This window comes from Thermobia domestica, chromosome 3 (genome assembly GCF_964235325.1).
Source record: "Thermobia domestica chromosome 3, izTheDome1.hap1.1, whole genome shotgun sequence".
NCBI lineage: Eukaryota > Metazoa > Arthropoda > Insecta > Zygentoma > Lepismatidae > Thermobia > Thermobia domestica.
In genome coordinates, this window is record NC_137456.1 from 314,028,668 (window position 1) to 314,053,956 (window position 25,289).

Genomic DNA, 25,289 nt, shown 5'->3' on the forward strand with positions numbered 1-25,289 from the left:
TGACAATTGGTAGGATCTACGTGGTCCGTTCAAGACGACTGCAAGGGAAACAGTGGTAGAAAGAGATCTGTCCGAAATGAAGAGAATATTGTCCTCGTTCAGGGAGCGATGGGAGGCAGCCCAACCTAGTCCTCGCGCAGAGTTTCTCTAGAGACTAACATTTCTCAAAGGTCAGTGGTTAGAATTTTACAGCGTGATTTAGGAATGAAGCCACACCACTTGCAGATTGTGCAGCATCTCACAAACGCGGAAAGCAAGCACGTGTGAATGATGCACAAATTAACTTGGAAATCGTGCCCATGGAGCCGGAAATTCTGTTCATGTTTTCTGACGAAGCAACATTCCACATCAGCGATCGTGTAAACAAACACAACTGTATCATTTGCACGACCGAGAACCCACAGGAAATTCGCGAGCATAGGGGGATTTCCAAGGTGAATATTCAGCGTGCAGCGAGCAAATTTGGAGTGACTGGACCCTTCTTTTTTGAAGAAAAGACCGTGAGGGCAGAAAATTATCTTGCCATGCTCAACACGTTCACGGAAGAGAACGCGTCACTTGCCATTCTCCAGCGAGCATATTTTCAGCAAGATGGCGCCCTGCCCATTACAGTAAGATGGTTCGGTAATGTTGAATTGGTAAAGGTGGTCATCTCCCACGGCCAGCACGCTCCCTCGACCTGACGTCATGTGATTTTTGGTTGAGAGCACGGTCAAGGATCGTGTGTATGCCGGCAAACCTAACAACTTGGACGACCTGAAGCACCGCATCACTCATGTCATCGCTGCTATCTGTGCTCAAATGGCCCAGAAGGCCATACAATCAACAATGGACAGACTCCATAAATGCATTGAGCGGGATGGGCGCCAAATTGAAACCTGTAACCAAGTCATTCCCTTGTAATTTCACGTGAGTAAACCTCCATTTAATGTTAACATCTTTTTGCCTCAAACTGTATATGTAAAGCTACGGCCACCGATAAATATCCCTTACCTTCCGCAAGCACAAACACAGGTGACTACAAAAATCTTTTCTGCACGTGCTGAGGGACAAGGTTATCAATTTTTTTCTTAATAATGTGTGGACACCATATATATTCTTTCTCCTAGAGCAGTGGTCCTCAAACTTGTTGTTACCGCGACACACATTAAATATTAAAAAGTACTTTATGGCCCACCTACTTTTATGGTGGTATTTCAAACCAATTAAATTTTGTAAATAATATTTCTAATTTTTTCATATAAAGGTAACACACAGCTAACACTATTTTCAACGCAATGCCCTACCACGTGACAGATTTTGACTCAGTCATTCTCTTTCCATCTTAACCCAGCATCTCTACTGACTGTACAGGAGGTTATTATTCTGAGTAACCACTTACTCTTCACCCTATTAACAAACGCTTTCAATTTTCATTTCCTAAATGGTGCTTACTTTACAACATATGTTTCTGCATCAAAATAAATTTTCACAATTAAAAGGAAAAACTTCTCGCGACCCACCAAAGAAACGGCCCGCGACCCACACTTTAAAAACCCTGTCCTAGAGAAAGCCATTGGGAAAACCGTACGTACGAGTGAATTATGTGATTAAAAAGAAAAAAAAAATGATCTAAGAAATTATTAAATGATCCAGTGCCTACAACATAACTCAAATACGAAAATATCAAAACTCAACACGAATCATTCAATAATTCTACTTTAAAGATATACTTACCTATACTATTATAAAACAGATTAACTGACTTATCAATAATTTGAGAAAGTCGCCGGGGTGTTACTCTGATTTCGTATCGATACTATGCTCATTCGATTTCTTTTTACATGTGAAACAATTATGCAACCGGAGAAATCCTCGATTGCAAGCGTGTTTGAAGCAACCACTTTTTTTTAGATAGAAGCTTCATTTTTCGTATCGGGGGTTTTCTTGGATGGCCAACATGGTGGTGAGGTCAAAACGTACGCATTTTTCAAGATAAGGGCACTTTCTAGGGAGGTGGTGCAGGGTAACGGCGTCTTACAACTTGCAAGTTGCAGGGCTCATAGTGGTCTGGTCTCTTCTAAATAGTTGAAAAGTGACGAAAAGCACAAGAAAAAGTGACCAAAAAGTGACAAAAAGCACATGAAAAAGTGACCAAAATCTCAACAAAAGTAACTTTAAAACTTGATGCCAAACTTGGGCAAAAATTGAATTTTACATTTCTTTTTAAAAACGAAAATAGGCTGAATCATAGCTGAAATACGCAATATTTTAATAAGTTAAGACTAAAAATTATTTTACTTAAGTTTGTCAGCTAATAAAAAAACTGCATTATTTGTGTTTAGAGGTTCATTATTAATTACATACTTTCCACGGTTTTGTATTTCAACTTTGATCTGGATGGGGTAAGGCCAAATTTCTATATTTTCTAGATTACCATTAACTGGTAATAAAATTTTATCTTGTATAATTGGTTTGATACAAATTCTGGCTTGGTGCCACATGATTGGTAAACATTGTAATGGCTTCTACCAACATTCCACATACAATGAAAAGTAAACTGTAAACAGGTAATATATGTCATTCTCCTTTAACATAATAAGATCAAAGCAAATAATGTGGATTATGTTTATACCCTTATTATGAACTTTTAAAATAAATTACAAATGTTAACTAAAAATGCAGTTGCATACAAAATGCTTACAAGGGCTTTCACAAACCCATCTTGAGAGCTTAAACACCCACCAACCATCCACTGTGCTTTAGAAAGAATAAATGCTGAAGTAAGAATAAAGCTGACTTCGTTCGTATGTGGCAGCAAGTACTGAAATTTTCATAAGAGTAATAAGAGAAAAGTTTCTGCCTTTTCCCATTTATTTTTATCATATTTTTCTTAGAAAACTGTGAATGCAAAACACAAATCACACGAAAAAATGACTTTACCCCCCACCCCAAATGTAACTTGTAGTGACCAATTAAAAAAAAGTAACTTTTAGTTTTTTTTTTAAAAAAAAGTGACTCGCTATGAGCCCTGAAATTGCCTCCCGTTTGGAACAGCGGGTCGTTAGGCTGACATAATGTATCGCCTACCCCTATTCGAATGAATTGTCTATCAAATATCATGTTTTTCAGAAAGGTTTCTTTTTTTAAGCATGACATCGTACTGTAACTGTAGTTACAAATAAGGTCACAGTTCTTCTAACGTGAATGTATTTTATTATTATTATTTTTGTTTTATAGGTTTATACATCGTTTCTCAGAAACACCGAACAGTTTTTTTAGTCATGACTGGTGAACTAATTGTTCAATTCTTCTGACATTTAGTTTTGTATTTTAAAGATTTTTTTTTTAATACCGAAAAGTTAGCTGTTCAGAGTATGCAATTTCTATTTCAAAATTCAAGTGCAGGTGGCTATTTTAAGGGTGCATGGTTAACCAAATTAACTTACCCTGAGAACGCAGAAGTTTCTTTTTAGAGACGTTACACGCAACATTATATATATATATATATATATATATCCTGGATTATGTTTCTGAATTGAGTTTTTGTATTTTTAAGTTCTTGCGCAAAGCCAAGATTATCAATGGCAGGACCTATTATTTAATGAGGGCTTCAAACCACGACCAGCGCTTAAAATTTGATGCAGTTAAAAGGGGGGTGCACAGCCATAGACAATAACGCAAAATTAACCCTCACACAACATAGGCGATTTCCCACCACACTATCTCGCCTCCAAGAGGGTTGGATGACAGGACCAAGTCACGGTTTCTGGCTTGTTTATGTTCTTACAGCCACTGAAAATTAATTTTACATGTAACAGTTCTATATATGTTCGTTCTTTACCTTAACATGTAAATAGAGGGCATAGTGGATCAGAGTATAGTGCTCACCTCTGATGCAAGAGGTTTCCGATTCGATCCCACACTACGTGCGAGGATTTTCTCACTTTCACTCCTACATTCTCATTCTACTAATTCTTTAATAATCATTCACTTTCACCAATCATCTGTCTCATTTGATCTTAACAGTATAAACGTGGGATTTTTTCTTTCAGTACACAAATTACGATTTATTTTCTTTCTGAAATATAAAATCACAGCAGAAAACAGAAGATGAGAAATCATCATAATAAAAAGCGAAGGAGAACCAGCCTGAGACATCTCAGTGTCGCTTCTACCAGGCGGTCTCTGCGAATGTAATCACAAAATGACGCACTCAACAACGTACGAACGAATGTCAGATGTTTGAAAACAACACGTTATCGCAGGAGCATGAGATGAAAAATAATGTGTTTACATCGCTTTCAGGTGAGCCACATTCCTACTTTTTATATTCAGATAATATGATGACACTTACAAAAGTGCCTTCCATTATTCTACAATGTAAATTTCAAATGTTACTTACTCCGTTATTTATGCAGAAAAAAATAATCAAATATATTTTTTGGACCAGATTCGGTAGTTTATTTTTTTTTCTTTCTTTCCTTTTGAGCTTCCGGATAACTGACGTTGCGCATAAACCACATTCTACTGTAACATGTGTAATATCCTGTGTATATAATCTATCAGTGCACTACCATGTGTTACTATACATAAATAGATGAAAAGTAACGTGTTTTTACATGCTATTCAAATAAAACACACACAGACAAACTTCTTTACTCACGTAAGCACCTACAGGTAACAATGATTCTCTTGATTATAGACATTTCTATAACGTTGGTAAACGCATGAAAAAAAATAAAACTAACATGGCCTTCTACTATGTGTTTCGTTAACAAGAAAATCAAATACTAACGGTTAGCATAGTTATACAAACAAGGTAGCATGTAGCTTATGAGAGAGAGAAAAAAAAATATGGCAGCTGTTGTACTAAGTCGAGGAATCCATTACCTGGACATTTTTTTTTTTTTTCAACAGTAAAGGAATAAAAATAGTTTTTAGACATTGGAATACAGAAATTCTTTTAATCAGAAAAAAATATTAAAGTGAGTAAAATCGAATATTCATTATTTTCAACTGAATATGCGAATGGAGATAAGGCAAAGGTCAGTTGTTGGTGTGGGTATACAACAACATACAAACTGGTTTTGGCAGTTCAGTTACACCGTGAACTTGCGTAAGGACAAAGTGAACATGGGACTTCCACACAGCGTCGTAAGGGCGTGTATGCTGTACAAGTTCGAACTGGGGTCAAACGCCGCTGCAGCGGGGCGGAAGATATGCCAGGCCTTTTGTGAGGGGTGTCGTGACTATGCGGACAGTACAGCTTTTGCTTAACAAGTTTAAGGACGGTGACGAAACATTCGAAGACGCACCACGCGCCGGAAGACCAACACATATACAAAATTAAAATCTTCAGGCAGCAATTCAGGCGAACAGTGGTCAGACATGTGAGGAACTGGGACCTGAGCCGTGTTCAGGAAAAACTCAAAACTCTGGAGTATCTCACTCACTTCTGAATCGCAAAAAGGATCCTCCTATTACAAAACAACCCCAAGCCCCACGTGGCTAGGATGACACGGGACACAGTTCTACGCCTTGGATGGGAAACACTTGCATCCACCATACTCCCTGGACATTGCCCCGTCCGATTATCCATTACTTGGACAATCACCTTAGAGGACACCAGTTCAGATCCTTAGTAGAGGTGCAAAATGCACTTGATACCTTTTTCGCTTCACGGTCCACCAAGTTCTACCGCGATGTAATCCATGGCCTTCCAGAACGTTGACATAAGATCGTCGATGCTGATGGAGACTATTTTTAATCTTCCACGTACGTCTTCGGTGATATATCTATGTTCGAAGGTGTGGGTGAAAAAGCGACAGAACTTTCTTCGTTACCTTACAGTAACGCCGTTTCCTTAAAGAATTTGTACTGATGAAGATAAACCAGTATATCCTCAGTCCTTGATTGAAATATCCTCAGTCAAGAATACTATTACCAGCTTGCTTACGTGAGTAAAAAGCTTTGCATATATTTAATATGTATCATACTAATACAACATGTAAATTAACACAATTTCTATTACACTATACTACACGATTTATACAAGCTACTTTCTACGTTGCATAAATAATAATGAATTATTTCGTTGTAGTAAATAAAGGGTTCCGACAAGCCACATAGGGAACGTTTAATTCTGTGACACGTGCCAAGCCCACGACTCCCAATGCAATTACTTCAAATCTTCTTACCTCCTAGGCTGCTAGATTTTAAATTTGTTCTCATATACTGTATGAACGTCGCTGAAGAGAAGCGTGTTGACAGTTATACCACGCTACATTAAACTTAACATTTCGCAAGAATTATACATATTTACGCCGTTTTATGAAAATAAATAATATTTTTTAATTTACCTTAATATGTAAGTATCTTTATTTATAGTTAATTACATTTTGTCTAATACTCCCTGTCGACATCATCAGCCTAGTTTCCCAAACTTTCATTAACTATATTCATTTACATACTTCTGGCTACTACTTTATTTGTGTCACTGTATATTTCTATTACACAGGATGTTTCAAAACAACACCGACAACGTTTGGGAGGTGATTCCTAACACCAAGATAAAGTATAGACGAAAAGTATAGACCAACCTGGATGCACAAATGCTTCCTTCCGGAGTTATAGGCTGCCGAAAACATAAAAAAAATAAACTTTAAAGGTTCATAGCTCCAATACTATGGGACCTACCGTAGTTGAATCAAGATTTCACTTGGGAACTAATATGTGCGCTATCTAAATGTACAAGTTTCAGAATCCTAAGGTACTCACGTAACAATTTTTATAGAGGGAATTTGGCTACAGGCATATAATTTGAAGTACTTATCAACTACCTCTATAAAAATTGTTGTGGAAGTACCGCAGGATTCTGAAACATGGGTATTTGGATAGGACACATACTAGTTTCTAAGTAAAGTCTTGATCCGACTACGGTAGGTCCCATAGTTTAGGAGCTATGGACCTTTAAAGTTCATTTTTTCATGTTTTCGGCAGCCTATAACTCCGAACGGAAGCATTTGTGCATCCAGGTCAGTTTATACTTTTCGTTTTATCTTGATGTGAGGAATCACTTTCCAAACGTTGTCGGTGTTGTTTTGTAACACCCTGTATATGTTGTGTATGTATTTATACTATGGTGCAAATAAAGGAATAAAATGGATGTAAACACATGTAGCTCCATGAAATTCTTAGAAACTAGCTCAGATGTCCATAGCAACTATGAGGACAAAATAGAGCTGATTATAAAAAACATTACGCATCGAGGCAAATAACATTCGTAGTTCAGAAACGACTTCTCTCTTTCAAATATCCTATTTTGAAATGTATGACACAATGCACTTCCTCTTTGTGTCAATTTGTGTTTTTTGATCTCCCTATCAAGTGTGCGACCATATTTTTTATTTGTAGCTATCACACGCCTTCATTTTATTAGTGTGATTCAAGAGAAAATATGTGTTTTTATTCTTGATTATACTGTCTTGGAAATCGCCAGAAATGATTGGGGAAAACACAAAGGAAGTCAGGATAGATGGCTCAGAAAATTACTGGTTTGGTTTCTTTGAATTTAACATCACACGATTATGCCTGGGCGGCTAAGGGACACGTGGACCTACTAATTATAGCGGAATCCGAACCACTTTTTTCGTTCAACTGCATCCCCACCGGGAATCGAATCCGGGATCACGCACACCAAAGCCAAGCGTGCTAGCCCCTAGGAGGAAATCACTGAACAAGACAAACGTACTACCGAAGATCACAATTGTCATAGAGGTTTTTATTTTATTATTATTATTATTTAATACGTTCAGGGAGGAAGAGGAAATACAAAATTATAAAGTACAACTTTACTTAATACTTCGAAGAAAGTTTCACTATAAAAATCGTGCTTGACACTTTTTTATTTTAAAGAGTGCAATACGGTAATATTAGTGCATTTATTTCGTAATCGAAAACAAAATAAAATTTTCGCAGTCAATCCTTCTGACGGATCTTGGTCTGTTCCTGCCTTTACACTAATGCGGAGGGACGTGCAACTCAAAGGTTTTATACTTGTGATTTGAGATTAGCCAATGTCTCACAGATAAACAGAAATAAAAACGAATTATTTTACTATTACATTACAGAAAGCAAATGTGCTGCTACGTATGCTTACTTTTACGAGGGAAATATTTTGAAATGAAGTAACGAACTATACATAACAAGCAAAAAGTAATATAATACGAAAAGAAAGAACTAAGGGACTCAGAGAAACACAAGAAACAAAGTTTTCTCATTTATTAACACATATGAACATCCAGTTCATACAGAAAATGAATAAATAAAGCATTAAACAAACAGAAAAGAATAGTATAACGACTAGAAATGTGGTGCTTATAAATCAAAACTCACCTTCTAAAATTATCCCAGTAATTGTTAGCTCGAATTCCCGGAGGCACTTGATTATTAAGCGTGACTGGAGGTCCCCTAACCACACTGCCTGTTCCGTGATGCATCAAAGGCGGTGGAACTCCATTGGGTTGTGTGGCAGCACCAGGAACAGCCCATGAGTCAGGAGCAGCAGGCTGGGCACACTGAGCAAAAGAAGAGGGCATCATAAGGTGAGGAATGCGATTCGGGGTGGAAAAAGTAAAATTTGGTGTTGGTGATGGAGAAGCTGATGACGTTAATTGCGGCCCTACTCCAGAGCACAGGTTGGGCAACGAGTGAGCACTACTGACTCCAGATCTGTAATGAACTGGAGAGGCTGTTGTCGCTGCTGCTGGAGACCCTGGAAACAAACCTGTGCTAAAGGAAAGCTTGAGTTGCTGAGCAGACGACGGGCCTTGTTGAGGTTCTGCTTGTGGTTGTGCTCGTGGCACGTTTGATGACTGTAGATTGCCCGCATCCTCCTGACCATTTGCCAATGCATCTCCTTCCCCGGAAAAGTGTTCCTCACGCGCCATTTTCTCTTGTAACTGTGAATAAATATCAAATCTCAGGAGGCAACAAATGTTTGTGTATTATGTACCTGATATAACATTTAATCAATTGTCAATATGTTCTATGAAAAGAATAAATAGTTCTTACTTCATTTGCTTTTCATACAATTATTTTCTGTGATGCATTAATGAATTTTTCGGAAACCACTGTTTTATCTTCAACATACAGTGATTAAGAGCCTGCCTTACTAAAAATAATACAAAATTTACCATTTTACTTTTGCTTGTTTATTCAGAAAATATGAACCTGAAGAATGTTCAGTGTTGCCATCCATAGAAATTACAGTGTTGCCAGAAAAACAATTCCCCTAAAATCTAAGTTAAGGCTGAGAGTCGAGGAACGTACTCAACTGAATTTGGTTACGTATCATATTGTTTTGGTTTCCTGTGAACTACTTTTTAAATAATAGTTCTATTTAGTTTGTAATAAACAAAATAGTTTTAACAAACAGTTATTAAAACTAAATAATAAAACTAACAAAGCAGAAACTTAAAGAAAGGATCAATAGTAGATCGCTCATCTCTAGTGCAAGGGGTCCCTGGTTCGATCCTTGGCCATGTGTATTTGTAGTGGACGATAGCGTGTCCCTGTTTTTCTCGATGTTTTCCCACTTCCTCCCACATTCTCATGCCATCAACTAATATACATCCAACAGACATTCTATGATTTTATGCAATTTTCATTAATCATTCGTTTGCTTTAGCCTATAGGGCATAACAGGACGTAAAACTAAGGACGTAACATACGTTCAGAGGAAATGATTAGTAGATGTAACATAAGTAATGAAATACAATAAAAATATACATTCTTTTTTTATTATTTTTTTAACTGCTTTCCCTAAAGTGACAACATATGGTCTGACATCTATAATGTCGCGGATATTGATAATGCTTATATTTCTTATTTTTCAAAAATTAAGATTATTATTGAACGAAAGCCATATAAAGTCTCAACATTTCATAATTGTATTACTGAAGGATAAAAGCTGAATCAAGAAACAGACAAACTGGGTAAAACAATTCAAATTCTACCATCTTTTGTCAGAAGAAAAGGAGACACAATATGTATATTTGTAATGTCATAGGTATCAGACCACAACACGTTAATAATTGTTGGTTGTTGTGCTGAAATGTTTAGAAAACTGTATACGGTTTATTGTAATTTATTATTCGTCTCAATCACTCCTAATCATTTCCCACGTGCTTTCATTTGTTCATTAGTTTATGTAACCTTGTTGAAGATGAAAAACGTTGTTTCTGAACATTTGGATATGCAAGAAAGAATGATAATTAATAGTAAACAAGCTAAGATCTATTTATACTATTAATAATAGTGTCTTCCTGTGGAAATTTAACCCCATAGCATTTTATTTAGGTATATGAATTGATTCATGTTTATAATAATTTTTAAACGTACTCTTTTATGGACTGCGTTTAATATTTAATGTACTATTTCGGTGTTTCCTGACATTTTCCTCAGCAAATCTAGACAACTCACCTAACTTCTTATAAATTTATCTTGCATTATTTCGTGAGCACTTAAACACTGATGAGAGAGAAAAAAAAAAAAACTTAAATTACAATGTAACTTCCTTGCACTAGAAATTCTCTTCTATTGAAGGCTTTATTTCTACGAAAGCTTCTAAGAAAATTTTACGAAGGCTTATGATTTTGTGCAAGTTTTTAGTAATCTTGTTTACTTCCAATAGACATTTTATGATTTTGTGCAATTTTGCAGTAATCCTGTTCACTTCCAATAGACATTTTATGATTTTGTGTAAGTTTCTAGTAATCTTGTTTACTTCCAATAGACATTTTATGATTCTGTGTAAGTTTCTAGTAATCTTGTTTACTTCCAATAGACATTTTATGATTCTGTGTAAGTTTCTAGTAATCTTGTTTACTTCCAATAGACATTTTATGATTTTGTGTAAGTTTCTAGTAATCTTGTTTACTTCCAATAGACATTTTATGATTTTGTGTAAGTTTCTAGTAATCTTGTTTACTTCCAATAGACATTTTATGATTCTGTGCAAGTTTCTAGTAATCTTGTTTACTTCCAAAAGACATTTTATGATTTTATGCAATTTTCCAGTAATCTTGTTCACTTCCAACAGACATTTTATGATTTTGTGCAAGTTTCTAGTAATCTTGTTACTTCCAATAGACATTCTATGATTTTGTGCTAGTTTGTAGCAATCTTGTATACTTCCAACAGACATTTTATGATTCTGTGCAACTTTTGTAGTAATCTTGTTTACTTCCAACAGACATTTTATGATTTTGTGCAAGTTTGCAGTAATCTTGTTTACTTCCAATAGACATTCTATGATTTTGTGCTAGTTTGTAGTGATCTTGTATACTTCCAACAGACATTTTATGATTCTGTGCAATTTTTGTAGTAATTTTGTTTACTGCCAACAGACATTCTATGATTTTATGCAATTTTCCAGTAATCTTGTTACTTCCAACAGACATTTTATGATTTTGTGCAAGTTTCTTGTAATCTTGTTTACTTTCAACAGACACTTTTTGAAGATGCTGTTACTACTTAAATTTACGATTAAAGCTAATCTTTAATTGTATGTTCAATACATAGTTCTTTAACTCTTCGAGGAATTTTTAAAACCTATAAGATACACAGCAAATAAAAGAGCACGTTTATCCACAATATATTGTACAGATTTAAAATCATTAAAAAGATGTAAAAACATATTATTATTTCGAATTTTTTCTGTTAAACTACTACAAGAATTAACTCATGTTCTATCTTTAAAAAATCAGATACAGGCATATTCAAATGTGGATGCTTACCTTTCTCTCAAACATCCATGTTTCCATCTGTTGACAGAATAAGCAAAGATTGTCTCGATTTTATAGATAGTACGTTATTCAAGTTTGTCTCAATGGAGTATTTACTGTACCTCCGATATACAATATTGAACAACAAAGCGAATAGACGAAAAAGGATGTTAAAAGAAAGGCAAGTGACCACGATTTCTTGAAGCTAAATACTCTATCTAGTTACTGTAAAATAGTCAACCAATGAAAACCTGAAATTCACTTGTAAATCAAAAACAGAATAATATGTTAGAGCAACTATGATTACTATGAAAGGAGCAAATATTGTTACATAGTATTATTTTGGTGTTATATGTTGAAGCTATGTTTATTGTGAAGTGTTCTGTGTAGAGCTTATCAATTCTCAGAGAGGAAAATGCGTACTACCGTATATACGCGAACCTAACACGCATTTTTTCTGTCAAAATTTCAGGTATAAAATGGGAGGTGCGTCATAGAATCGCACGCAAAACTGCTCCAGCAATGGGGCTGACTAAAGTGTGTGGCGCCGCTCATTTCCAGAAACGCACACACAGAATGCCTGTGACGTCACTGACGTCCACTTGAAAGATAGTACCTTTGTTCCCTTTTTAATCTTGACATTTAAATATTCAGTTTGAACAAATAAACTCATATGGTTTAATTTGTACTGTCAAATTCTGAGTTGCTTCACTGAATATCCAGGATGCGTCTTGCAACTGAATACAATAAACTGCCACAACTTTTGAAATTTAGAAATCGGGGGTGCATCTTAGATTCAAGTATATATGGTAATCTACTTAGTTTAGACTTTAAGTGTTGAAGTTGTCCATTTTCCTGAATACAAGAAAGAAACACAGAAAAAAAAGAATAAGAAGCGGTCCAAGAACTATTTCAGAGAATAGACCTACTGGAAAAAGCAAACCTACAGTTCATAAAATACAGCAGCAAAATAATACTCCTCCACGAAGCACCACACAAGTAATAGTATTTGCTCTTTTATATAAATTAATGCATCATACTCTGATTAAAATTAGAAACGAACTGACAGTTCAAAATCACGTGGACATTTATATTAAGAAAGGAAGCTACGTCACTGATTTATTAAGGTCACCGAGAGAAGAGCCAATCACAAACATCGTAGTGGTAATTACATGGATTTCTGCAAAAAGTGACAACATTGCCGCCTTGTAACATACCACAAGTGTTTGTTAACCGAGGTGGAAAGAGCGTAGCGGACGCGTAAGTGGCATAGTCATGGCGTGGCAACAGCGCAACACAAGTTCCTCCAAATTCGTTTATTTTGATCCGAGTATAATATGCATACAATAATGCACTACGAAAATGAGCCCTGTTCAAAAATATAAACTGATCTTAACCTAAGTTTTACATTAAATTAGTATTCTTTTATGCACTTTAAGACATTCAAAATTTTATTCTAAATAACACGTACTTCTCTATTTGAGAATTATTTTTAATACACTGGCGAAACATATTTAAGAACACCCACATATACAGACCAATTTGAATGAAATTAACACCCACGATGTTCGTCTGCAAACGACACGCTACTCTTAGTTTAAAGGTCCCAGCACATCGGCCACTATAGAGGGCAAACTGATTACAGTATACAAAGAACATGTTATGCTAGTAGTTCGAAGGCAGTCGGACAACATGAATGAAATTGCATGCGTAAATCCGGTGCGTGTTGATCACAGCCTGTCAGGAATACCAAGACAACGCTAGTGAAAGTTTGTGACTTTGAGCGTGGTCATAGAAAGGGCTTAGACCAGTCTGGTAGTCACTCCGTAGAACTGCCATTCGCGTGGTTTGTGTCAGTCCTCCACTTAAGATATATACATTGGAAAGCAGAGGGTTCCAACAGTAATACTGAGGAGTGCCCGAGCAAAATAATTGTTCCATTCACTTTATATGACAAGATGGTGGCTACTAGTGCAATTCTGGTCTCCCACATAAGCACACAAGCACTTCATAAGCACTGATCGCCAAGAACGACTTTATGCTGTCGGGAAGGCTGGAGTAGTGAGGCGAATGGAGAGTGATAGTGTTTAGCGAAGCGAATCGTTTCTGTTTCGGACACAATGACTGCTTTGTGCGTGTTAGTTGAGTTGTTGAGTTGATTTTGAATTTAACGTCCCGTTCAGCAGTAGGCTATGTACAGGACTCACTCATACTATTATGGTAGTGACAGAAGTAAGTAATATATAAAACAGGAAGCGTCTGATCAGTCGGGAAAACAGCTTAAACTTATTAACTTTCGAACATACGTCGTTGACACCTATTTCGAACTGTTTTTTAAATCATATCTTTTTCATTAAAATGCCTATCCTAAAGGAAAAGAGAGGTTTTTAAAAATATACAAAAAGATAGTATATCACGAGGCTGGTATACGAAGTCCTTATCAAAAGCAAGTGGTAACGTGCCATCAAAAATTCCCATTCATTAAGGAAAGGAAGGAGGACAGTTTCTAAAAAAATATCTTAATTTCTCATTTTGTAATTATAAATTGGCCACAATAAGGAAACATTTGAAATAATCAACGCTACTTGAATATACTTGTGAACTTCCTGGTACCTATCATAACTCAATGGAACAATGGTACAGAGCTCATATTTATCAGTACTCCTTCACAGTTCAGCGGTGGATCAACATTTAGTCCCAAGGAAGACAGACAGGCTATGGTCGACACACCGAATGGGCAACTCATTCTTTTTGTGAAGCTGGGCCGAAGAAGTTACAAGACTAATTCAAAAACACTTGATGAACTTGAGAAACGACTATAATGTGTTAAACGATGTTCCACGACTTCTTAAGAAAAGCAGTAAATAATGTACCAAAACGTTTACACAAGTGTTTCGATAGGCTGGTGCTTACGTTAAACTATTTCCTCACGTCACCATATTCAAATAAATGAGCAATTTACTACTTGGTTGCATGATTTGAAGTTTAGCGTCCTTTTCAGAAGCGAGGCTATGTTACACGTGAACCTACAGCTTAACGCGGAATTCAAACCATGAGCCCCACAGGTAATCGAACACAGGTCTCCCACACCAAAAGCGCGTACCCTCACTATAGAGACACGAGAGAGCTCATGTGCGATTTATGTTCCTACCGCTCAGGATGCACTGGAAACTACGTATTGATTTTCCCAATAACTCACGATGAAGCTTTTGCTTGTTATAAGAGTGAATTCTTCAGGTCCTCTTCTGAAATTTTTTAGAGACTGAACCTTTAAGATTAGTCACTGACATACACCGATATAGGGTGATAATACTAGCAAGATAAATTTGAAGTAGAGTCTCTGTAGCTGTGCCACGTTAAACTCCCTACCTACAATACTGGACAACGTCCAAAATAAAAATATGAAATCGCAATGAGAGTTCCTGTATTGAAGTCTCTATGGAAAGATAAACATTTTACTCTGATCTTGGCTCAGCTTCGTAAAATATATTTCGTGTTTTATATATAAGCAAAGAAGAGAGTATGTGAGTGCGGCAAACAACTTAAGGATCATAAACCGTAAGACTGATAGATCAGAATTTACATGAGCCTGATAATACGAGCTTAAAAAAAGCTGTTAAATCGAACTGTCAATAGGTAGCGTACAAGTTGGAAAAAATGCCCAGAATATCTGTTTTCTATACTAATAACTATTATATTTATTTAGCACGAGCAAACTGTCGTTCATTTCCCAGTCATTTTCTTTCATGTAAATTGCAAATAAAAGAAAAATGAAGATGACTTACCATACTCATGGATGCCTGTAAAGCTGCCAGTTCTCGTTGCTGAAGCCATAACAAGTTACAACATTGGCTAAGCGTCATTAGAAGCTGCTGCTGTTGCACCTGCGATGAGAAGAGTTGGAAGGAATCTCCCCCAAACTGTCCCCACGCAGACGACATAGGGAACGGAGCAAGTCCAGATGGGACATTTCCTAACATATGCTGCTGCTCTAAAAGCATTGACTGACATAATGTTGTTGTTATTTCCAGCTGATGCTGCAGCTGTAACACATAAGGAAAAAAAAAAAATCATTAATAACCGAAAAATATGAAGATTGTAAAACAGAAAATTACGATCGAGATTTACTTAGAAACTATTTATATGATACGTAATTCTTTACAGCATTAAAGCTCAATATAGGTATTATTTGCAAAAACTTGCTTACTATTTATTTTTTCTTGTATTTTTAACTTTATAAAGAAGTTTTGGTTTACCAAAAGTCTTTTATACATATTTACCCTGTCTGCAAGTGTGTCCGTCCGTCCAAGAGACCAAAAAAACTTCAAGAGCTACTTGATGGATCAGCATTATCAGGATACAGAGAATCGAAACTTAAGAATTCAATTCGCTGATGGGGAAGCTATTTAAACCGAAACTGGTAGAGATCAACCATTTCGATTTAAATGTTGATCAATATAGAACAAAAACGGTAGTAGATCGTGAGAAGCGCTTTCCCGCAATCAATTAAACGCCCCAAAGTTACATTCATCTCCATTCTTAGCGCTCCACTAAAACCGAAAGTGAAAGAAATCTGAAACAATTTCCGTCAATACTGATCTAGCAAAAACCTAAGATATACCAAGATGTTTTTTTGGACTCTATTTAGCGCATTAAGAATAGGTACACTCATATCCAAAATGATTGTCGCATATCTATAGCTGTCTTCTTATAAGAATATAATTTGATAATGATTTTGCAGGGTACTTTTAATACTGATACTGTGTGTATAGTAGGGAAATGTATATTTGTAGTAAATTTCACAGGAAAAGAATTATAAGTACGAAAATTAGAATGAGTAAAACAAAATGTTGCTAAATGGACAAGAAAGTTTTATTTTCGTTTTATTGTTCTTATTTACTGCTCTTTTGACATGAAATTTGCCACATACAAGTCTTTGCCGATAATACACATACTAACATTATAAGAAATACCGGGCGAATTTGTTATCAAATTATATTCCTACAATGACATATTTATAGACATGCGACAATAATTTTGGACATGAGTGTACATCATCTCACTTAACCCTAGATTCAAACCAGAAGTCGTAGAAATCAACCACTTCCGGTCTTAATGTTGATCTCTATAGAGTAAAAACTGTACTAGATAGCGAGATGGTGTTTCCTGCAATCAATAAACTGTCTCAAGACTATTTCATCTCTACTATAATTTCTTTACTAACACTGGAAATAACAGAAATCTACTACTACTCCCGGTTTCAAAACTGAGAAAATACCACTCCTTACAAACCAAACTCCTTCGCGTGGTGTACACGTGCCAATGCTACTTGTTTATTCATATTGTGATTCTTGTGGTAGTAGTGACTACTAATGGAAGATAGGCTTATAACTGATGCAAATTCCCAATCGATGGTTAACCCAAGAACAGACAGGTACTCTTTTAAAAACGTTTATTGCGCCACTGGGACTAGCGCACAATTCTTTAACCATAGACATCCAAAACCGTACCAAGCATACAATCTCAATGGACGCTTAATTCCAACATCTAACATAATCTACTACGGATATACTATAATCAATTCTCTACCTCAACATAATCAACTTTGAAAGACCCTACCCTGTCGGTTATGGCAAGATATACATTAACATACAAGCATTCCTGTATGTGTTCAAACATCGCATTATGTTTCACCCAATTACAAAAATGGTAATTCTATTCACTAAAAGATCTCATCATTTGCATTAAGAAAATTGCATCTGAAGATAGATCTTTGGTGACTACCCTAGAACTAGAAGTTCCCTGAACATCTAATTAAGTCTTTAACGTCTCACAACCATGCCCTTTAGGCTACAATGATGATGGAATAATTGGTGGAATCAGTGTGGGAGGAAACGGAAGTACCTTGAAAAAACGCACCAACACGATGTTGTCCACCACAAACTTACTTGTCTGGGATCGAACCAGAGACCCCACACATCAGAGGTAAGCGCTCTACCACTGAGCCTCATGTTCCCCACCATCTCACTAGTGTAAACTACAATAAACCATACGTGATTAGCTCTACAGGCTAATGCGACAGAACATTCCTTTTCTAGAAATTTTACCCTCATCCACGTAGAAACAACCATCTACCAGTGTATCCAATTCTGTGCCAATTCAGGGGTGGCGCAACAGGTGCACGGCCATGTCGCATTTTAGTTTTTTTATTTCTTATTTTCTGTACGGTTTTTGACTTCGTTAACTTTACGTTTCAAAAAGTTCTGCACCAACATTGTAACATTCCTGGAGTAATGTAATACGTAGTCTAAGTTTTCGTCCACATCAAAGTGCTAAAATGTTTGTTAGATGAGCTCTTTTGATTTGTTCATTTTCTGAGACCTTATTTCAGAAAGTTTATCCTTCACTACATCTGAAGAAAATCCCTAAATGTCGAACTGAATGAACGGGGCAACAGTCAATCCTGTTTGCCAGTTCAATCCTACGCTGTGGAATAATAATATCTTTCTTGTCATATCAATTTTCTACATAAAAGATTGGTTCTTTGGATAAAAGATTATAACGTAAAGACTGATTAATCTACTTTGAAAGAAGAAACACAGAACAAATATAACATTAATTTGAAAGTTCTATCGAGTTATAGGCATACATCTTTGATCTTAGAAATATATTAGGTCTACTACTACTACTACTACTACTACAAAACAACAACAACAAATAAACTGAACTACGGAGGTACGTTATCTCGTTAGAAATACAGTTCATCCAAGTTAGCCCGCTGAGGCAATACTGCCACATCGTCCAACAAGTCTAAGTAATTACTATCGTGCACAATTATATTGAAACTGTTCTTGTAACACAACTGTTTCTGGCTGGACAATGATCCAACACAATGATGCCAGGCAATTATAGATAATGAATGACGTAAGATCTTACGGAGATATGAGGATTCTCATTTGTCTAGTACACATCATTATGCTAATTCGGTCCCTCAACTTCTAAGAGGAAGCTTCATCGGACTACATGATCTTACAAAGGAGATACGTTTCGCTATAAATTTGGTTGCCCGTTACTTTCACAGTTCTGTGGGCTGGTTCCAGGAATGTTATAAGGCCGATGAGGGACATTTTGAAATTTCCCTGATTATTTATATGCTATCCTGACAAAATGACTTCCTGATTTTCCAGGTTTGTAGACACCTTGGTATACCTTTGTCAACACCGCTTTATTTATTAGGAAGCCCTCGGGCAGTATGAGTTATCCCTAACTTTCCAATACACACAGTATACTTGCTCATTATTAGCTTTTTCGATATTGTTAGTTATTTAAAAATTAATGATAATCTATAATCTTTTCTTCTATTGTAGGAAATTATTTCTTTAATCTGTACAATTTCAACTACTACCCAGTCCTATGGTTACCATAAACTATATTACTACATATTCACCTTATTTATTTACGTAATTCACTATATTCGATGTTATTCATTAATATGTCAGCATAATCAGGGTGTCTACTAAAATCCCAAAATGAAATTTTGTGACTTTTTCGTGACCTTTTCTTTACCAAATCATAAAATTTCCTAATATTTTCAAGAACGAATTTGGGTGCGAATTAGGTCGAATTTTCATGCATGCGATAGAAAAGTACTTTGCTTGCGATTTGGTAGCGTCTAAAGCTGATCATAGACATTTTTGGTGATGAACTTTAACGTTTTATAGAACAAAATTTTCCAATCTGTACTTACATTTGAACAGTTAACAAAAAAATCGTGACCCAAAAGCTAAATTTCGTGACTTTTTCGTGACTTTCATGATAATTTTCTGATTTCGTGACTTTTTCGTGACATTCGTGACCGATAGACACCCTGATAATCATTCTTCCTCAACTCTTCTGACTGGGTATAAAAACTATTAAGTACAAGGGAAGGTAAATTGTGATATTTATAAAAGGATTCGTGACTGTAACCAGATTTATATAGGGATAACTAAAAGGAATATTGAAACTAGGATAAAAGAATATACTAGGACTCCAACGACACTAATTCAGAGGTTTCAGGATTATCGAAGAACCTACAACCATCAAATGTAACAGCTCTGATTATTGCAACATTGCAAATTCTACAAACTAACAGGTACCACTAACTGATATTCAGTGCTGTACAGTTCAGGCTTCTAACCCTTATTATTTTGTAGTTCTATTACTTACACACTCATCTCTCAAGTAATATTCTTCCTGCACTCTAGAAGGAAACGAAGGATAGAAAACAATAGCAGTTAGTTTTATTTAGGAAAAATCTGCTTGAAAATGTAATCAGGAAGTCGAAGACGAAATACTACAGAGGATTACAGCTCATCTACGCATTTTATTATTAAATTAAAAACAGAAGACTGTTCACATATCTAAATTTACCTGAAATGCTTGCTGTTGCCACCAAGAAGGCGGTTGACTACTAACACCAGTTGCAGCCATTGACGGTGTGTTGCTGTTATTTTCTGTGACTAGTTCTTCTGCAGCACATAGGTTTTCCTGTCTTGCATGGGAAGGTGTCCAAATTGCTCGAGGCATGAGCCCAGCATTATCTACGAAAACGAAAAACGATTTTTTAAACATCATACCGCGTAAATAAAATTGTCTACATGTACAGACGGAAACTGAATATCATGAAATAATCCCAATACTTTTCAAATCGTTAAGTTTTACGTCCCACGATTATAACTTATGCCGGCTAGGCTAAGGGAGACAGTGATGATGAGAAATGAATGAAATGGTGGAATAAAGGAAGTGGGAGGGAAAGGGAGAACCTCGAGAAAACCCACGCACATGGTTTTTGTCCACCACAAAGCTCAGTTGGCGCGAGCTGAGATTAAACCAGAGACCCCATGTACCAGAGGTGAATGCTCTACCACTGAACCACCGCCCCCTCCCCAACACTTTTCAAGTTAAATAAATAATTACACTGTGTTGCAAAGAAAGTGCCCTGATTATTTCTGTGACAACTGTATTTTTTCCCTTTTTGGTTAACTGAACTGATACAATTAATATCGAGTTAAATTTCACAATAATTATTATTTTAATTCCGTGGCATGCACAGCTGTTTCAAAGATGGCTGGGTTCAGCAGGTCGATTAATACACAGCGTGCTGCGAAATAGTCTCAACTATTGATGTCTTTCTCTTTCAGTCTTAGTTTTTCGTAAATAGATGAAATAACTTGTCTTATACCGTTTGTAAGCTGAAGAAGCGATCTTTCGAATGGATCATACATACAATGTAAGCTTTTAAGATAGTTGTACTTCAAAAAGTTTCACAAACCTTAAAGGAATGTGTTTCTTATAAACTGTTATTAAAAATGAATTTCAAGTTAGCTCGCTAGAATCCAGAAGAGAAGTAAATTCAAGCCTGATTTTGTATAAAATAATTAATGGTTTGATCCACGCACCTGGTTTTCTCTGTTTATTTGGTTTTTCTATGCGAGGAAACTTTAAGAACTTGTTCACCTTTTAGTATCCCAAATTCTACTAATAATTATTGTACCTGTTCCCCTTTAATTAGAATGTCGAAGATTCATAATAATTTAATATCACAAGGACTGACTGAATCTTGATTTCGGTGTTCTCTTTAGTAAATGCAGCTCTGTCTTAACAAACAGTTACCAATTATAACAACATGAGAATGAGATTTTGTAAATTCGTACAGTCAATAGGCTATACATTTGTATGTACAAAAATCAATGTATTATTTTGTGTACGACATACTTTTCTGTTCAAATGTATGTATTTGTATTTTAAAAGTGATGTGTCTATGTATTATTTAAATATCTAGGAACTATTTTTGTTGACGGTTTTATATATGCATTTAAATGTATATACTTAATAATTACGTAACATCCAAAGTAATCGGACCTTTTTAGCTCTGTTTTGGGTAAATTTTCTTGAACAAATAAATAAATATGTGTTCCAAAAAGGAATTAATTAAAGAATGTGAGTGTTATCAAGAAAAAAAGAGGGACATTTTAGTGTAAACATGAACATGCGTACAGATTTATTATGGTACAGAAACTATATACGCACTCTAGTTTTCAACATATTTGCCGTAGCATCCAAATACTTGTAGCTGGTGATCTGAACATCTAATTTTTAATTCGGTTTTCCGCTTTAATTCGATTTTTTCCTGAATTCGGTGTTATTTTTCGCGAAGAAATAACTTTCCATAGCTTTTACTTTAAATAAAGGAAAAGAAAAAACTATTAGATTTACCTTAACCAACCATCAACAGAAGTACCCGATCGATGAGTACGAACTTTATCACGATTCTCACATGAATTCTGAGAAAATTTTGGATATCAGTTTTGTATGATATCACTTTAAACTTTTCACTTACACAGAATATAATTTAATATTATGTGCAGTTCACTAATATATAGAAAGTATTATATTCCCTCTCCCATCCACACGTTTACAAAAACACATTTACAAGCACAAATGCAGTTATAAAAATAATAATAATAATAATAAAATGCTTCAAATGAACACTTTTTATATACTGCTTCGTACTGAATATGCAGTTTCTTTTCTGTCTTCACTTCTCAAAGACAAAATTGATACTGTGTCCACATTTTGTTATGAGGGATTTTGCTTTCTCATTGTCTTCACACTATTGTTTTCCCAGAGAATTCTTACGGAGTCTAAATTCGAGGCGCTATCTGGAAGAATATTCTGGAATAGAGTAAGCAGCAAACTCTTTGTGTACGATTTCAAGTGCACACGGATCTGCCACAAGGCTTACACGTCTTTTGTTCTTAAACGATTCCTTCATAATGCATCTTAGAGAAATATAGGATTTCATTACCTATGACAATATACGGAAAAGTTCATTACCAGTGTCCACCATAAGCCTACTGCCAGCACACAGTTTATCCTAACTACATATAAAACTATATGAACTGACAAAAATTAAAGGGATACTTCCGGTTGACGTGGAAAGCTGATTGGCATGTTGGTAGCTTTCCGGGAATAACCGATAGGAAAATTGTCGAAAGTGAATATTTTTAATTTTTAGGTGGTCTAAAGGAGAAATGAAAAATTTCCCAATGTTATTTAAATGGGGCTTTTTTTAAGATCTATAATCTAATGTTTTAGGTATTTTGAATTAAAATAAGAACTTAAAATTTGGTATGCTTGTACGTTTTCGTTAGTATTACCTAAGTAAATCAGTAAAAATAAAAATCTTCAACTTTAGAGTGGTTTAATGGGGAACTGAAAATCTTTCCCATGTTATTTATATGGGACACCTTCTACACCCCAAAATTATTGGACACTTCCTGCATGGATACAATGATTAAATTTGACATAATTGTAGTTTTTCGGGGACTAACCGACAATAAAATTATCAAAAGTGAATATTTTTAGTTTTTAGGTTGTCTAAAGGGGCGATGAAAAAATTCCTCATGTTATTTTTTTTTAAAAAAAACCTATAATCTCATATTTTAAGTCCTTGAAATTGGAATTCAAACTTGTAATTCGGTATGCTTGTACGTTGTCGTTAGCGTTACCCAAGCAAGTTCTCAAAAATAAAATTTTCAAATTTATAGCAGTTTAACGGAGACCGAAAAATCTTTCCGATGTTATTTATATGGGACGTCTTCTATACTCCAAAATGTTTAGGGACTTCCGTCAGGATTAGAATAACGAAATTTGGCATGATTGTAGCTTTTTGGGACTAACTGACAGAAAAAAATAGTCAAAAGTGAATATTTTTAATTTTTACGAGGTCTAAAGGAGGAGGATGAAATTTCCATGTTATTTAAATAGGTGTTTTCTTGGGATAATAAATCTTATCTTTTAGACAGTTGAAATCGGAACATGAACTTGAAATTCGGTAGAATTGTGGTTTTAAGAGGTGTGAGGCCGTAGGCCGAGCAAAGGCCCGGAACAAATTCAGGAAATATGAAAAGCAAATGCACGAAATTCACTGTTGATGCAAAGGCTGACACATAAGAGATGCAAGGACGTACGCTGACCCAACGTGGGGATCTGGAGGGCGGAAACCCCAGCTAGCCAAAGGCTAGTATATATTATAAAATTGAAAATGACTATGTTTATGACTCAAACTCTTGAACTACCCGACCGATCTCGATGAAATTTTCAACATAGATGAGATTCGGGCATGGGATGGTTTTTATCATTTCACTTTGACGGTGCAGCTTAGGGGAGGAGGAAGGGATAGTTAAAAATCATCGAAAATGACCGATATTAGTGTCGAATCCATAGTTTTCGGGGATGAGATAAGGAGTTGTGCATTTGAGTTGAGTTGATTTTGAGTTTAACGTCCCGTTCAGCAGCGAGGCTATATGAGACGTGGACCTACTGATTAACGTGGAATCCGAACCACATGAGCTCCCACCGGGAATCGAACCCGGGTCTCCCACGCCAAAGGCGCGTACGCTAACCGCTTAGCCACGAATGAGCTCAAAGTTGTGCATTTGAAGTTTTTATTTCAACCCACGAAGCGGAAAATCGACGCTAATGCATTACAAATTCGCTCATTTCTAGAAATATCAAAACAAATATCTGGAAGAGTTTCTTTTTACGTGCCACTCGATTTACTTCTCTGGAGTCGGACTTAGATTGATTATTTATTGAAGTTCGGAAGTATGAACGGTTAACCAGTTTCTTTATTAGTTAAGTGGTATAAACAGGTTAGAAGGAATTAGGTTTCGATACACTTGAAACCGACACGAATGACGTAAAATGGGTGGGACTGTCTATTTTACCCAAACTGACAACTCCATTGAATAAGATTTATACAAAATACGGTTTCCGTACAGGTTTGAAAGCTTCCGAAACTCTAGAAAAGAACATCACCCAATTTAAGAGTTATTGTACGAATCTCAATGAAAAATTGGATAATTATGAAATAAAATGAAATTACCATGAGAGTTACATAGGCAAAACCTAAAGAAACTTCAAGGTACTGTCAAGGAACATATTACAAATTCGAAAACGGAAAACCAGGTGTCAGGTATATCGAAACATTTAAAAGAAACTCAACTCAAGGTAGAAGATTGAAAAAAATTATTGGGAGCCCAAAATGAAGTAGACTCGTATCTGAAAATTTGTTTACTCATTTAAAGAAACCAAAATTAAATTTAGACAAGGGATGTTAAGTGATGAATGCAAAGCAGTAATTACATATTACTTATAGCACTGGCATCAACTAAAATACCAACATCAACCTCCCACTAAAGAACAAAACGAGCAAATCAACACCGCTGTATCGCAATCTGCATTACTATTGTTTGACGTCTGTTCGTCGTTTTTGACAAAGTGTGTTCCAGCACTGCTCTTCTCTTGGTAAGCTCATTCCTTTATTATTATTATTATTATTATTATTATTATTATTATTACATAATGTTTTTATTCTTTTTCTTGTTTTTATCCTTCGTCCCAATACTTCACGAGAGAGTCGAAAGTTTGAAAGTGTAAGTAGTATTCAGGAATTGCACAAATCTGTAAGTAAAA

At 35.6% G+C, this 25,289-nt stretch overlaps 1 protein-coding gene across 1 annotated transcript in view; it reads right to left on the reverse strand.

The window, feature by feature from the left end:
• The window catches only part of cmb (combover), a gene marked incomplete in the record, with an annotated part of 274,174 nt that overhangs the window by 78,438 nt on the left and 170,447 nt on the right, over positions 1–25,289 (reverse strand). The window contains 3 exon segments of the mRNA XM_081752595.1: positions 8,377–8,942; positions 15,554–15,811; positions 20,181–20,350. Coding sequence (XP_081608721.1) covers positions 8,377–8,942; positions 15,554–15,811; positions 20,181–20,350 — 994 coding nt within the window.